Source organism: Seriola lalandi, unplaced genomic scaffold, assembly GCF_002814215.2.
Source record: "Seriola lalandi dorsalis isolate HSWRI2012SDOR001 ecotype SW California unplaced genomic scaffold, Sedor1 jcf7180002054568, whole genome shotgun sequence".
NCBI classification, from domain to species: domain Eukaryota; kingdom Metazoa; phylum Chordata; class Actinopteri; order Carangiformes; family Carangidae; genus Seriola; species Seriola lalandi.
Window position 1 is genome coordinate 1,520,061 of NW_019525121.1, and position 18,022 is coordinate 1,538,082.

At 39.1% G+C, this 18,022-nt stretch overlaps 1 protein-coding gene across 2 annotated transcripts in view; it reads right to left on the reverse strand.

Moving 5' to 3' along the window:
- Positions 1-18,022, reverse strand: part of erbb4b (erb-b2 receptor tyrosine kinase 4b) — a 316,365-nt gene that overhangs the window by 78,040 nt on the left and 220,303 nt on the right. For both annotated transcript variants that reach the window (XM_087176745.1, XM_087176744.1), the window contains exons 11-14: positions 16,616-16,706; positions 13,878-14,077; positions 6,197-6,329; positions 698-791 (exon numbers count right to left, since the gene is read on the reverse strand). In XM_087176745.1, the coding sequence (XP_087032871.1) occupies positions 698-791; positions 6,197-6,329; positions 13,878-14,077; positions 16,616-16,706 (518 nt within the window). The remainder of the gene's footprint in view (positions 1-697; positions 792-6,196; positions 6,330-13,877; positions 14,078-16,615; positions 16,707-18,022) is intronic.

Below are 18,022 nucleotides of genomic sequence, written 5' to 3' on the forward strand. Positions count from 1 at the left end.
CCGACCTTCAAAAGGATAAGCGGTATGGCTAATGGATGGACAAAAGAAAATATAATGCTGTCCTTGAATGAGTGGTTGAATGTTCACATAATATAAAACCAGAATTATATACACACAAGCACACATGAACTGAATACACACACTTTGCGGATTAGCTAAACAATCAGTTTTGCCTTTGAGTCAGAATATGAGACATAATCAATAGCAAAGCTGAAAGGCACACTTTGACTGCTAATACACTAATTAATCATAGTTGAAGATGACCACAGGGAACATCTGCAGCTCCATGTCATTTTTTGGTTTGTGGAGAGTGAAGCAGTGCTCTTTCCGGGGGGATTTTCATAGGATTTGTTGATTATTGTTGTAAGACAAACTTGAAAAAAATGTGAACCTATCCTTTTAAAAAAACATAAATCTTGATTTACAAAGGCAGTCTTTTTAAGTCGGCTTGCTGTTCACCGTCACATTATAACTCAGATTAGTCTTGGCTCTGTGGCTTCTGCAGTTCATCTTTCAATGATGGCATTACGACACCATGTGTATTGCTTTTTATGTTGAGTGATATTCCTCTTTAAAGACTAGATAAAACGAAATGTAAGCAAGCTGCTCAAAAAACAGCCCTCTTTGCTGTCTATATTAAGAAGACAGTGAGCGAGTCAGTCTGCCTCACTATTGCTGTCTACAGGAGGAAGCTTACCGGACCGTGGCAGGTCAAAGAGTCATCGTCAGCTCGCTCACACTGGGCATCACACTCCACGCACACTGACCCGTTGGCATACTCTCGAATATCCCTGAGAGAGGTGGAGGAGAGGGAGGGAGGGAGGGAGGGAGGGGTCAAGATGGGTGGGGAGCAGAGAGCGAAACAGGGGTGAGAGACAAGAGGATAAAAACATTATTTGTGAGATAGAGCAGATGAGATGGCTTTGTGTCTTCAGCCAGTACGGATGTTAAATCTTGAAGGATGTGCTTTTTTGCTCGAGTTGAAAGGAGCTAAAACACTGAGAAATAAGACTTCAATCACCTCTATTTCATGTGATAAAATCATTCAACAAATTTATCTTAAACAAAGCTTCACTAAGCAAGACAATAATGTGGCTTGTAAAAACAAAGACTTTTTCCATTATTCTGGTGTCATGTTTAGTAAGTGGCTGGAAATCTAAGAGCAGTTTAAAACCAGTTGTTGTGAGGACCTACAAACGATGAATAACAACTCATTACCACATCAACCCTTGCCAAATACAAAAAGAAACAACATACACAATACATGTCTGTAGGGTTCAATGATGTCTGTGATTACACTTTACTAATTATTAGTTAAGTTAATTTTTTAATAATATAATTTATCATATTTTTTAGATAAGTTTCCATTGTTTTCATTGTTTCACCAAAGCAGAATTTCAAATGTCAGACACTTCTTGTTATCAGCTACTCTCCCTTCTAACAATGGAAACATAAAAAAAAGCTTTCCTATACTGCTCAGCACAAGTTTACGAATAATCCTTTTCAATCAATAATGTCTGAATAAGATCAGAGTTCATGGTGCCACTTCCACAGCAAAGAAGACTGATGGAGGGACTAACTTAGAAGAAGTGTTAATAGTGGATAGATTTGTCTGTATCAGTCTGCTAGTATGAGCTTTGTTTCTTTCAATGTTTACTTTGGAAACAGAGGTCAATATGTAGCCATAGCATTAGGCGCACACACACACAGACACACACACACACACACACACACACACACACACACACACACACACACACACACACAGCTTTTACAACCACAAGCATTGTAGCTAATTAGCTAACTGTAATACTGATAGTATCACTCAGGGGGTCGACACAGTTGAAAGGTGGAATACCTGCTAGGGGTGTAACGTTTTCAAAAATCAATTAAATTAAGTGCCTTGTTATTCAATTTCTACAATCCCCTTATTGTAGTAGAACACCAGAGTGGCCTCCAAAAGTCATTAGATTTGACCACAGTGCGACTGAGTTGGTGTTGGTACTTTGCCTTTGTCACTATAGGACAAGGAGAAAGACTTTTGGGTCCTTCTCTTTTGATCAGTGAAAGAAAACAGAATGTTCCGTCTCAGCAGTGGAAAAAAAAATTGTCGTCGGCCCAGTGGGATCTAAATCAAATTAGTATTAATTATGCTTCATCTGGCCTTCAGAAAACCTTCCAGGAGGCAAGGGAGGTATGCTTTTGTCTGGGTGTGTGCTGGTTGAGATAATAAAGGCTGCAATGTCACTGGAAGATATCATTGACGTTTAAGACTTATAGACTATTGCATGATGTTCTGCTCTGTTCTGTTTTCCTCTATTTTCTCTCTGTTGTGGGACAAAGATTCAGCAACACATTTGCAGGGAGTAATACATCTTCAGTATATGGATATGATGCAAAATAACTTTCATTTCAAAAGGCTTTTCCACATAATCTACACTGCCAAACGTGTATGTTGACAAGAACAAATAAAAATACCTTTTTGTTATTGTGAACGATAACATTCAAATTGTTTTGACTTTGTAAACATTTTCAACAGCCATTCAAAAATCATTTGAGATATAACGCAATTCAAGCTCCTCGCCATTTTGCTGCTGTCTGACCCACACTGAGTTGTCAATATACTAACATGTCTGAGATGAAAGAAAAGTAAATAAACCACAAAATAAATACTGCATGTCGTGTAGAATTTTTTTTTGCCCGTATGCTGCTGATGCTAATTCCACACAAACAGAATCTCTGCATTTTTTATGTAAAAAAGAGTTTTTCTAGAGTCAAAATTTGATCTTTTAGTTACATTTTAAACCACCAAGATATTGAAAAAAGGGGCAGCATCCTTGTGGTTTGCTCAGCACTACCCCTGTCCTCAAGCTCACCTCATATGAAGCAAGTTCTTGCACACTTTCATGCAATACATGCCAGGGTAGATTTTCTGTACTTCTACTCCTTAACCAATCCACACTGGAATAAAGGTGCTGTAACAAAATCTCAACTACATCCCAACTGATTGTACTGATAAATACAGAAACCAAATAACCACAGACAAAAATAAATATTTCATATAAAAGTTAAATATAAATGTGACTCATGTAACACATAATGTGACTGTGCTACGAGGGTGAAGGGTTGGAATTGCATTCAGTGAAACCCTGTTTGACTGTGGTGGTGAAACTGATGGTGTGGGTGGTGCCGACGTGCAGGTAGACAGGTAGGCAGGGCGTGGCCCCGTGCGCAAGCAGTGACTGTGACACGCAGTGACACGCCTAGCCCCCCTGCCCTAACAGCACCTTCCGGTCTTCCACATTCCTCTCCAATGCGGCCACCAAACCTTTTTTGATCAAGTTGGGACTCTGAACTTAAAAGAATCTTTCCAGCAGTTCTGCAAGGCAAAATATCTAAAATGTTATTAATAAAACACACCAGGGGAGCTGGTCTCATCAGGTGCAGAGCATCAAGCTATACTTCCTTTAAAGTCTAAGGACCCCTATCATTTTGACACTCTGCAGGAGTGCCTTTTAAACCGCAAGTTACCACCACATCTTAAATTGTTCTTTTTGCCCTCTGGCTCTTAATATCATTCATAGTAAACAGAAAAAATACTGCTGAATTTGAAAGCTGCAACAAAGAGCCTTGGGCTGTTCTTGAACTGAAATTTAACTTTTGATGAGCAGGTTGTGCAGAAGGTCTTCCCAGGGACGGAGTGGGAATGAAAATCGGCCTGGGAATTTTGACTTGGACTGACCCACCAAAACCCATCTAGACACACCATCACACGTCACACTTAGAATCATGTAGTAAATAAATTATGATGATTAAACTGTAGTTTTTTTCACAATCCTCTGTATAAGTTAGTGATTGTGACATTAGAACTGGGAGTGAACAGTGAACCAGTAAATACAACACCAGACATATTTGAATTAGAGTTATTTCTCTCCTTCATTTTATTTTTCTGTAATAAAATTCTGTACATCTGAACAGAGATTTTGAGGACTTAAATTAGTGCATTAGAATTTCTGATGAAACAAGAGAGGAAAACTTTATCCTCTCTGCAGAGTTACTGCTGCTAGACGAATAACTATTTCAGTTTAAGATCTTTTCTCTGAGTGTTTTCGACTACAGTTTTCTTTTTAATTTAACTTTCTTATTCATTTAAAACGAGTCGGGAACAGCTGCCTCAGAGTTTAAACAACGATAAAGATACAAACACATAAATGGTAAGCGAGTGGACGGAGGTGTGACACTGAACTGAGTGTAGTTTGCTTTGGTGCAGACATGAGGGAGATAACGGCCTCACGGAACCACTGTGGCCACGCTGTCCACTCCACTGGGCCAATCACCACACACGACACTACTGATCTTTCTTTTGCTCCCTCTCTTGGCCTTGCGACCCAACAACCAGCCCACTGCAAATCTTTTCAACTGAAATCAGCTGATTTGTTTTTTTGTTTTGTTTTTTTTCCTTGATTTAATCAGTGAAAGACATTTTACTGCGACGTCAACATATCTGTCAAATACTTAATATAGAAATCAGTTTGATCTTTTCCACACCGCTAACCTGCACGTTTTAGTATGAAAAAATGATGACCAAGCCTTCTCCATCAGAACCCTGGGGTGCCACTGGCACAACATGTAGTGTTCATTATTTTGTATATGTTCCATTTAGTTCATATGTTTTCATATTTTTAATATATACTTTAAACTAAAATATTATTTAAAAAAGTAATTTATCAGCATTCATTTTTTACATTGAAAAAGTATATGAGAATCTGGGTGAAAACTAACTTACTTGGGAAAACATGAACGTGTTCTGTCTGTGAAAACATTCTGAACTAAATAAAAAGCCACAATATTGAGGACAGAAATATTTAATTTCATAATGAAGCGGCCAGCATTGAACACATATGATTTGTTAATAACATAAATAAAAAGGAAAATGAAGGATGTGTAAAGTTGGTTGGCACTGTAATGTTCTATGATAGTGCTTGCTGTGCTACATTCTCTTGCCTGAATATTACATTTCCTCTTTATCCTCATACTCAGCACTATATCAAACACAGAGATCAAAAAGGACGATCCACCACAGTAAAGGTAAGTCTGCAAAGCTGAACCTGAAACTGACCTCAGGGTGAGTCTCTGTACTAGTCCAAGCTTCTAAGAGTTCAGTGAAGTGAAACAAAATGTCACAGAACAATCACACACACACACACACACACATGCTAATTGCCGTAAATACTCAAGAGCTAAGAGCACTATTTTTTGAATCACATCCTGTTTTAATGTGTGTTTCTAGACAATTCAGAGTACTTCTTGGCGCTGGCACTGTGCTGTTTTTATTTTTACTGTAGTGGTTGCTGGGTGAAATGAGGTATGCTGTTTTCTCTAACTACATCCGTCACTTAAAAAGGCACTCGTTGGTTACCATAGAGACTTGAGAGAAACTTTCGTTATCGTATATATCTCCAAGGTCTGTGTATAGATCTATGACTATGACTGTTTGTGTGCGGCTCTACTAACATGCTGTGTAAAATGTAGTGAACACAAAGTAGTGACACATGCATTGCTTGAGCGTCTACTTGAGCGTCCTCTTGAGTTTCAACATTAAATGTAGAGGTTGAAGTGTAAGATTAATCTTGCTGTAGTGTAGGTGGATGATTGATAACAGCTCCAAGAACCCATCTAAATATAAAGCATTTATTGCTGGGGCCATGTAGACACTATAATCGACTAATGCTGCCTAACTGGCAGAAAAAGAACATGGATGAAATTGGCTTGTTTTTGTCTCCTGCATGTACCCTGCACCACACAATAACACTCTTCCTCTATGAAGGTTCATGTTTTATCCAATGAAATGTTTTTTTTTTTTTTATATATATCCTTAGTGGAGGTCTTCTTTGTTTCACGTAAGGTGGCTCAACTTCACTAATAAACATTTGAATGCAACCTTGAATCCTTCTCAAGGCACTGGTTTACATGCATGAAATGGGGCTTTGTTAACATGAACAAAATCTAATCTCTTTACTATTTTCATTTATGATTCTAATGTGCATTGAAGAGGGGATACCTGTGTACAACAGATTTATCAATCAATTTCCCATGTCCCCGTGTTTTTTTCAATCATTCCCTTATTCCCTTGGGTAGCAAAAATGCTGTTTTGATGTATCTGAGTGCAGGTGTACGATGCACGTGCATAACTCACCCTTCATAAAGGTTGCAGGTATCCACGCAGGTTCGTCCACGGCTGAAGTATCTGCAGGAGAGGCACTGGTCTGGGCCAGGACCCCAACATCCTGCGTCTGAACACAGCGGGTCACACACCATGTGCTCCCTGGCTGCTCAACACAAACGTACACAAAAACAGAGAGTATTACATACAGCAAAATATTACATTCATGTTGAATGCAGTTATGATTTGATGGCTTCATGTTTGTACAGAGAATAAACCCTATATCGGCCCGGTTTCCCTGGCCTGCAAAAGGTATGTTTTTGTAAGATGACGTTTCCCAAACAATGGCAGGAGTAATTGCAGCAAGACAGAGGAATAGGTGTAGAGCTGATGCTGAGGGACTGTGATATTCCTATTCACCGAACAAGAAATTGTCAAACAATATGCACTGAGCAATCACAGAATAATTACCCTCCTGGATGAAAGGAAAGGTCGCCTCGTACTGTATGTTCTGTTTGTATAAATAGTGTGTGGTGTGTGTACGGTACTGTGTGATATGGTTCTCTGTGGGCCGAGCAAAGGGGGGAAATGGGCTGAGCTGCTTCATTATAAGAATGCTGAGCAAATGGTGACAAAGCACTGGTGGGACACTGAAAGCACCTGCAGATGCCAAGCAGACTTGTTTATCTAACTTAGACTTACAGAGGAGAGGGCAAACAAAACATCCCTCTATTTATTTGAAGGGTCTCATCTAAAACATCAACTTTCAGCTTTATGCCTATTTCTTGTTGTTAAAATTCAAATATATAATTAACAGACACTGATTATCAATAACAATTTTCTAGCGGCTTCAATCCAAAAAATATCAGTCACCTGCTTTCAACACAAATATCCAAACACATGCACAGTACTTTAATGGCTGTTTGGATAGCCATGTAAAACCACACTAAAAGCCATTTTCGATTTACAAAGATACAAGTGTAAAAATTGTAGGTTTCATTTACTTTGGATTTCATTCAGTCAGTGAAAGAAAATGCCTCTTTCTCCTACCCCATTCATAGTGAATAGGGATCGACCGATTATTGGCCGGGCCGATTATCGGCGCCGATATTCAGCATTTTGACGCATATCGGCATCAGCCTTTTTTTAAATTCGACAGCCGATAAGAGATCAATTTAAAACTGGGTTATTTTGGCTCTGATGCAGCCGCGCCTCTCTGTCTGCTGTCACTACTCTGTCGCCAGCATTGTCCCACCCACAGCACCATCTGATTGGTTACAAGCAGAGCCACGGTAACACCCAATCAGCAGTGTAAGCTGTGCATGAACAGTCCTTACACACACGGTGGAGAAGGTCCGGAGAGCAAATACTTGTTTTGAAGGTAAGTTAAGGCAGCAGAGTTTCCCGAAATTGTAATAAAAATCCCAGTCCTCTACAACTCACAACTACTAGTAACATGACTGTGAGCCCATTAACGTTATATAAACATAAGCGGCAGCTCTGCTCGCTCGCAGTCCCTCCAGACGTGCCTGTTAATCACTTGAAACAAGGTTGCTGATAATATCGATATGGAAATAGTCAGTGATAGTAGAAGTCTCTGTGTGTGTGTGAGTGAGAGAGCAAAAACCTAAAGATCTCAATTCAGTCCGGTTTTATTGCAGGGAAGCCCGTCGAGGTGAAGGCTGGTTAGCCTTTAGCGTAACGTTAACCTATCGGTCCGCTTTCTCCTTTCTCCTTCTCTGGCTCTACAATCTAGAGCCCCAAACTAAGGCCCGCGGGCCAGATACGGCCCGCCCCCACATTTGGCCCGGCCCCCTGAACTATTATTATTTATTTCATTAATAGTGTTATTATTTATTTCCTGACTTTTTTTTCTGTGAAGAACCCAGAAAAGGTTATTTGGTTATGTGTGGCTTTCTAGAAAACAATAAATTTTTACATTTAGGCACCCCTGCGATCGTCACACTTTTTCTGTTACAAACTGAACCCGGCCCCCCATCAGAGAAGGGAAAAGTTATGTGGCCCTCACAGGAAAAAGTTTGGGGACCCCTGCTCTAGATGCTCAGCAGACTGTAGCAATGGGGAGAATGTCTGTTATGATAGAGAATAGTGTGTGTTTGTGTGGAAGTCACATGAGAAACTCTACAACTCACGACTACTAACGTTACTGTGAGGCCCAATACGTTGGCGGCAGCTGTCTGTTCCTACGATAGACACTGATTATTAAAGTGAAGATGCTTTAGGCTATTTAGTGTTTTTAACGGTTTAATCACTTGAAACAAGGTTACTGATAATATTGATACTGAAATAGTTATAAAAGTAAGAAGTGTGTGTGAGAAAGAGAGACACAGAGAGAGAGAGAGAGAGAGAGAGAAAAAATCTGTTTTATTGCAGGGAAGCACGTTGAGGGGATGGCTAGTGAATAGTGTGTGTGTGTTTGTGTAAGCCACATGAGAAGCTGCAGAAACTGACAGCAAGTACCGTCTGTCTGAGAGAAAACTGTAGGGCAATAATGGCTGTTTAACTACCAAGTACTTTACTTTTTTCTGTGTTGATTGAGAGATCCCAAGCAGCAGAAAATGACATATTGTTAGATGAAGTGTGTCCTGAAGCTGTCTTTGATAGTTTCTTGTAGAGAGGAGCAGGAGATTGCTGTTCAAGACTTAAGACATAATGTAACTGCATCATAAAGCCTACATGAACTGCATTCTTCAAACTGCAAACTTCAGGGAACTATTTATTTATTTATTTAAATTTTCAGTTAACTTTATAAGAGATGCTGCTGACCCTGGGAACTCCTTGCACTTTTTGTTTTTGTTTGAACTTAAAACAAAGATAAGTGAAAGATTAACATTTCAGTTATATTGAAATTTTGGAAAACTTTATTTACTGTAGAAAACTTTAGGGAGCTATTTATTTGTTTAAGTTTTCATTTAACTTTATAAGACAGCCTGGGAGCTCCCTGCATTTTTTGATAGAATTTTAAAACAAAGATATCTATTGTCTAAGAAAAAAAAAACTTTAACATGTTGCAAATCTGAAAAGCTGTTAAATAAACATATGATTAAAGGCATTTGAACAAAGTTAAGTGGAATTTTTCCATTATTCAAAATTTTCACGTCAATATTTTCCCTTTTATTGCAAATAAATATCGGCTCCAAATATCGGTTATCGGCCTCCTTGACTACTAATAATATCGGTATCGGCCCTGAAAAAACCATATCGGTCGATCTCTAATAGTGAACAATCTGTATGTTGTTCTCTCTGTTTCCGAATCTGTTTCTTCTGTAGTACCAACAGACTCAGGCCATTACATCTACTCTGTACTATTCTCTCCTTGTGTCTGTATCTCTTATCTCTCTCTCGCTCTTTTGTCCCCCTTCAGCGCACTGTTCTACAAAGGCTAGTACATCTGAGAGCATTACAGCGACAAAATGAGAGTGTTGAAGTAACACGGTGACAGCACTGCAGATACACTTGGAACTTTTATCATCACATCTGCGTCTGACGTGATTTCCCCCTTGTCGGTGGATTTCAAAACTAAGACTGCATGCCGGCCGAGTTGACTTCTCTACTCTTCTCTTCTCTTCCCCCTTGCTGTTTTTGAGGTCCTGGCCACATGTAAGCCAGGGGCTATACTTGAGTGTCGGCCGTAGCAATCTTCAGAATGCTTAAAAATTCAGACCGAAGGACGCAGATACATGGAGAAATCAGAAATCAAGTTCTTCTTTTGAGGGCAGAGGATGAAAGCTTTGCTTTTCACATGAGACAAAACCACCTCTGTTGGGCTTCTTGTGCCGTAGGTAAACTGACCAGGCAGAGGGAAAGATAAGGAGAAGGAGGGAGGATGGTTGCAGAAAAAAGGAAATAAACAAAGGAGGAGAGGTTGGCTGGCTTTTTAACTATACAGCAAGATCAAAAAGATACCAACTTCAGATGTTTTTGACACAGTTGGAAAACAAAGGCCCACGGGGCTTGAGTTGACAGGTGCCTTTTTGAATCCCATGTGAGACAGGATGACTGTGATAAGGGCTTGTAACTGGAAGGAAGGAAGAAGAGAGCAAAGAAAAGAATAACTTGAAAATCAAAAAGAATAGAAAATAAAGCAATAAGGAAACGCTCAGTGAACAAACACAAGCCTGTCTGTGAACTGTGCTGATGGTTAACAGATTAAAAGGGTTGAGGGGAGAGGTGTAGGTGGAACTCAACTGTTTTCTGCACTTTCGTGCACCCCTCTCCTCTGTGTCAAAGGCAGCACTAAAGAATAAAGCAGGGCAGCTAAAGAGCGAGGGTATGAGAAATTTATTTGAATAATACATAATGTAGAAATAATATGAATTTACATTTTAGATTTTTGAAAAGTTTTAAAGAAGACTGTGTGGAATACTTAAAAATCCGTAAAGGATTCTTGTCTTTGTGTTAAAAACTCATCAAGATGATTCTGTGACAAAAAATCTCTTATTTTTTAAACTGAAATACATTTGTTTCCATCAGCAGGAGTATTTCTTACGAGTCAATCATGACAATTTTGCTCCAAGTTGCGCAGCTAACACTTGTATGTTGGCCAAGTAGAGCACCTGTTTGTTTTCAATAGGCCTTTTTCTCAGCAGAGACTTTGACTAGAAGAAAACGCACAGATGTTTCTGATAACATCAACAATGGCTCTGATCTATTCAAGTGAAAATGAAGCAACCATCATCAATCTGATTATTTACACCTGTACATTTCCTACTGTAACATGTCAAAATGTCCTCACTGAAAAAGGCTTTTGAAAATAAAATGAATAATTATCTTGGTGATATTTTATGTCTCTTCAAAGTACCAGAAACTGCACTTAAGAGATTTTGGTATTTATTTAACACTGAGCGCATAGAATAATAAATGTCTGTGCCATATGTGCATTTTCTAAATATGTGGATAGAGTGTGAAAACGTGACATCTTGTACTATCGGGAGGATGCTGTCGTAACTTGCTCCTGCTTGCTACAGTGAAATGGTCTATCTCAACTTAAAGGCCCTGCAAACCCACACAGGTGTTTTCATGTACCCGGGCTGATTAGATCTCTGCGTGGAGCTATGTAGGAATTACGTGAGGTCAAACCGAACTCCATGCCATAATATAACAAAGGTGCAATTCATCCTGCCCTAAAAAGGCTGACAGGAGTCAGGAAAATGTTCAGAGCCAGAGCGTGTGTGCAGTGCACGGCCTTTAAAGGTATCAATGAGAACGCTGTGGATATGAAACAGCTCTTTCGAGGTACGGTTTGTTCTGTTGAGTGCATTCAGGGCTCTATTACCAGTGCACTTTCTAGCCTAAGGTTTGACCTTTTTGAAGAAGTGTGTGAACAAAAAACAAAATGCTTTTCTCTCTCCCCAAGGTCTAGACTCTAAAAACATCATTATAAAACACTGACATTTTATTGTTAATGAGCTATCACTCCAGAGCAGGTTTAACGACTCTATCATAGCCTCTAAAATTCTGTTTTGTCAAATATTCCTTGGACTTTATCCTTTATCTATTGCACCAAAGTGTTCCTTCTTTTCTCAGAGGCATTTTTTTCATTCAAAAGCGCAGGTTAGTAATGCTGAAATTGGACAGTTTAATGAGCAAGAAAGAAAACAAGTAGACAATAGAAAAGTTATAGTCATCCAAAGCAAAACCCGGCAAATTTGAAGCTGGCACCCCATTTAAAGACCAGCCTGTGAAGCTAAAGACAGAACATCATCTGCAATTAAAACTGAGGCAAACTGACCAAAAATACCTGACTGTAGTTTATAAATTCACTCAAAGATTTGTGGCTTTAATGAGTGAGAAGAAGCTGTTTATAGTATTTATATAGTCCAACATCACACACAACTACACATTTGCCTCAAATGGCTTTACAGCATATGACACCTTCTATATCATATCCTTACCTGTCTTCTACTAGCTACTCATACTTCATCTTATAAATGCTATTGTAAAAACCAGCTACCCTGGTTTCAGGGTTCTACAGCTACCTGCCGATGTTTCTACAGTTCATCACTGCAACTGCTACAACTATAAATAAATAGGCACATGGAGACTCCTTGTCCTCTGTCTGTGCTGTCCTGTATGGACTGCAAGACCTGCCCTTTTACAGTCCCTGCTAAGCTCAGTCAAGTGTAGACGTAGAGACACACACACACACACACACACAAACACACACACACAGACACACACACACACACACACACACGCACGCACGCATACACACTCCGATGCACACATGCAGAGCCATGCCAAGGGGAGCAGTATGTGACTCTTGAGTCTCACCCAAAGTCTTCAAAGTCACTGAAGGGTGTGTGTGTGTGTGTGTGTGTGTGTGTGTGTGTGTGTGTGTGTGTGTGTGTGTGTGTGTGTGTTCAACACTAAGGAACTGCCCAGGGGAAAGGAGCACATGAACAGTGAAAAGGTGCCAACTCAATAATGCAAATACTGGCTCATTAATGATCATTATACATAAATGAATAATGTTTAAACACTTGTTGCAGTGATATAATAAAAGCACTTCCCTTTTTAGAAACACAATTTCTATTTCATGAAATTAGTTATTTTCCTGCTTTAACATGATCAAACCTTGCATTCTATGAATTCTTCCATTCATATGATAGACAGAGAATAATACAAAAGCCTAGTGTGTGCTATTGTATGTTCAGTGTGTCAGTACTGCCAACTGTAGGAGCACAGTGAAATTATAAAAAAGCTGCTCACCCAGAAAACTGTGCATCAAAGATGTTCCTTTCCCTCAAAATATTCAACTTGATTTCTGTTTGAAGCTTGAGCATGGATCTAAAAGACTAGAGTTTTGCCTAAAGTTGATGTTGTGTCAGGTCAGCAATCCCAAATTCTTTCAGACCATTAGTGTCTGAACCTTCTTTTTCAGAGTAAATTTCAAACATCTGTAACTCATTTATAAATGTGAACAAGTTTGTCAAAGCAGGAAACAAGAAGAGAACTCCCTTGATGGTGCCTCGAGCTGCACAACTGATGTTGAATGTGAGAAGAGAATACGAAAATACCGTATAAAAACACAGTTTTTTAAAGTGAGTAGTACAATTTAATAACAGCCAGTCAAAACTGAACGGCTGTTAATTGTGTTAGTGGTCAGCTGTTCAAAATTTCACCAATGACGATATAGGGCTTTCATTTTAGTTTCTGTCTAAAATTTAAACGTTTTTTTTTTAGATTACAAGAGACACAGATAGGATAGTAGCAAATTATTTTTTTTTGCCGCACACATTTCTTCCACCATGGGATATAAAACAAACTGGGCTGGTAAACAAGATGTAGTACAAGACACAGCATGTTGGCTACGCTGTTGGAAATCTGGAAATTGAGCTTGGGTACAGGTGTGTTTCTCCAGATGTATTGTCATTAGCGAATGATTCTATATTTCTTACCTATACATATTTTACTGTTTCAGCTTTGTTGAAATGTGTAATGGTACGCAGCGTATTTGCGATATTATTAAAGCTTCATGGAAACTTGAAATTTGATTGGTTTTTGGCAACTACAGATGGTATTCATTGCACACTGCTAAGAAATATTAAAACAGTGCAAAATGAAACTGGGGATGTTGCCATGGCGGCAAGCTATTTCTGATGGAACTGAATTTCTGTTTTGGTACATGAGGACATGAGATTGGCTGATTTTAGTTTTTGATGGTTGTTGTTGATTTTCAATATGAACTTACAGCACTCCTGCGGGCTTCGGTTGTTGCGGACCAGAACCTTCTGGTTTGCAGCGCGGAACAGTCTTGTCCAGTTGACGGTGCTGTAGTAGCAGAGCTGGCTGTTCTCTGCAATGTGGACATTCCCAGCGCTGATCTCTCTTAGAGACTGAAGCTGCAGTGATGAGATGCCCTGTTGCTTTAACACCAGCAGAGAGATCCCGCTGAGAGGGAAGAATGGACGCAGGTGAGAGGAAGAGAGGGTCAAACAGGAGTGGAAGGAAGATAGGACAAGCAGAAGCAGACAGGATGAAGTGGGACAGGGAGAAGAAGAGGAGAAACGAGGAAAAGGGGAGAGAGGCAGACGAGAGGATGGATTTATTTCACAGCTTACAATGCCTGAGTCACTTTTTTGGTAAAAATCATATCTTATCTCTGTCATATTATCAATTGGCTGGATATGAAGGTTTTAAGACTCACATGCCCAACTTTATTTCAAATAAATAATGTGTATATGCAAACCACCTTTTTAAGGGAAACATAATGCGGCATGGAAAACATTATTCTTCAACATACCTCAAACTACAACCATATTTTTTTATGTTATGGGAGACATTGGATTCATGGGTAAATATAACAAATATCAGTCCTGTCGATACTGACAAACCTCTGGTGTCAAAGGGGAAACCCTTACACATGCATCCTACACCTGAACTTGACATCCATTTCTACATAATATGACTTAACATTTACACTGAATTTAAAACAGATGCAGAAGAGGTGCATATGAATAAACTGTAACTAATGAAAGACAGGATTAGTGCAACACAGTAACATAGCAACCGACATACGACATCAGTTTGGTCAGATGTTGCAGCTGAATTCTGGATTACGTCTTTGATTCATGAATAATGTAAAAAAACAAAACATATATCAAGATGATGCCACTAGCCATCTTCGTACAATCTGGATAGCAATTTACCTTGGAGTCAATTCATTTGAAGTCTGTCAGTTTTTTTTTTTGTTGTTTTTTTTACCTCTGTGCTCTACTGTTGATCTTGTAAATGAGACGTAGCAGCCTCTATGTCGCACTTTACACTGAGCCACTGAGTCAGATTGCAATGGAAATGTGCAGAGCTGCAGTCCAAAATCTAAATAGAACATTAAGTAGGGAGGAACTACTCTGTTGAAAACTCACTTTCAAAATGTTAAAGTAATCATATAGAGAAAAACTACTATTTTTTTTACAAAAGTCGGGACACGAGTAGAAACATTAATATGTGGTCTTAATTTGAAGAAACATCGTCACTGTGTGCGTCTGTGAAAAAAGCTATTATTCATCGCCACTATGGTCTCATTTCGAGTACATTAATTACACAGTAATATAATTTCAACATGAAACAGTGTAATGTTTAAAAAGATTCCAAATGACACCATTGATACTATTGTTTTATCAAAATAAAATTTACAGGTTGCAAGTTCTACAAGTTTTTGTTTTTTCTTTATGTCAAATTTTTCTATATGCTACTGCAACACTGTATTGGAAACAAATTGTTTTTATCATTCTGTATGCGGGCCGCTCTTTCTTTCTTTTTGTCTTGAAAGCGTACCCGCACCCTCTCCCAAAGGCCCCACTTGCACAGTTTAGAAAATGACAGGAGGCCAGTGGGGTGTCAGAGCCATCACATAGACAGAGGGTATGCAAGATCAAGCACAGGGCAAGGGTGGGTGGCAGGCTGTAATTTGTACTGCAGCCTGCTGTTTCCATCTGCAGGTGGATGACACACAAGTGCACACACACATGCCCTCATGCACACACTCAGACACACACACACACACACACACACACTCAGACACACACACACACACACACACACACACACACACACACACACACACAAAAAGACGCACTGCAACAGCCGACAGTCCACACCACGCATTCAGCCGCGCAGTCACTCACTTCGTTTCTATCCAAATGTCACAGCTAATTACCGTTGGACAAATCACTAAAAATTAAATGAAAAATAATTATATTCTATGAGCTAGGTTAAGATAAAATAAGCTGGATTGTTAAATGTCAAAACAAAAAGTCACAAAATGGTGTTTCAGAAACCGTGTTCTTTGGTTTAACACAAAACATGACCAACCAGACCACGCTCATTATTAATCTGCAGAAAATAATAAATATAACACAAACTACTGCTAGACACACATATTTATAAATTTGGAAAAGCACTACTCTCTTTAATCCTCTATCTTCTTCAGACTGTTATAAACTGTGCAACAATAGAATTTGCTGCATATATCACCCCTTACACTACTTTATAAAGCAGCATGTTGTCAAATGAAATAAAAAAATTGGTAGTAGTGCTAACAGTTCACAAAGGCTTGTAAAAGTCCATCTGATCCCAAGTGTAGATTGTAAAATAAAGATATCTAAATGCTTTGATTGTTCCTTTTGTGATTTATAGCTGTCAAAGCTGTTCACACATTAACAGAGTGCGTGTATTCATTATGTAGGAAGTTTTAATACATCAAGACAAATTCAATCACCAGTGAATTTATTCTTTTTCTAATTCCCTTTCCTTACTTTGCTACATTTTTACTACCAAGTAAAACTAACCCATTAATTCTGTTAACAATTTCCCTTCCCTGCACAAGCACTCCTTGCACTTGAGGCAGTGTTGACACAACTACGATATAAATTACATTCATTGTCTAAAAAAGTATTATCACCATCATTTAGGCCGTTATGTTCTCACCTGTACAGCGCTCTTCCCCCAATAGTTGCCAGGTTGGAGAAAACACTCAAGTCTGTCATGTTGTCAGGCCAAGACTGGATGTTCAGAAACCCTAAATGGGGACAGACACAGACACACACAGACACACACACACGCAGACACACACACACACACACACACACACACACACACACACACACACACACACACACACACACACAGACACACACACACACAGACACACACACACAGAGGTTTTAATGACTCACTACTACTGACAGACTAGAATCAGCTGTCTATCATATCTTCTATTTCACAGTGACAAGAATAAAATGAGTAGGGAGAGTTGGCATCTCTCTGAAATGAGCAACATGCCAGGGACCACAGTAACCACACCACCTGAGTCTCCTCTGAAAGCAGCCAAACACCTCTTTCCCAGAAATATGTTGTAGGTACAGCAACTCCACACATGAGTTTGATGCCAGTGATGACAAGTGTAAAGTTCAATATATATCAATATTTTTGCATTTCCTTTAGCTGCCTCTCTACTGTTTAATCATTTAGATGATTAAATGACTAGCTAAAAAGGACGGCTGTGGCTCATTTAATATTTTCAATTATGGATTCAGAAATATGAAATATTTAGTAGAGGAACGGTAGGGAGGTACATTCCCAAAGCTAACACCAGAGGACAAACAAAACGGTTGGATGAGGCTATGAGACCAGGGAAAATTACAAAACAGTTGGAAGAGTAGAGATGAGGCAAAATAAAGGAAAAAAAAAACCATACACAATATTTCCCTAATTACTTTATCATTAAAAGAAATGACAGAGACCACAAGCTGCTGTTGTTCTGCCATTGCTACAAAAGCAAAGGAGAAGGAGGTTGTGGATGGATGAGAAAATCCCTGTGGGTGTGATGGGCAGTGCGGTGCATTCTCCAATCAATGAACAGTATCTGAGTCCATTATATTAAACAGCGTGTTTTCTTCCCACAGGATGCATAATTTTGTTTGTTCAGAAAGGGGTGGTGGTTGGGGGGAGACAAGGGGAGTTGTGGAGAAAGAAGCCCGCTCATGGCTTGTTGACAAGAGAGCAATAACCTTCAGTAGCCCCTTTATCAGTTTGTGGACATCGTTTTGTTTATGTCAATCCCAGCGGCAGGGTATGAGCGAATGCTTATTAGGAGTGTTTAATGATGTAATGAAAGAGAAAAAAAAAAAAAGTCAGGTAATTGTGAGGAATCACACACCAGGGCTCATGCAAATGGACATGAGCTGAAGTTGATACACATCCTCACACTGAGCTATTCTTCTTGTGTGCAGACAAAAAGATTGAAAAAAATAAAAAGAAAAACACAGAATAAATCCAATGTTATTACATTTTTCTAAAATGAAAAACAATCCATTTGTAAGAAATATCGTACTC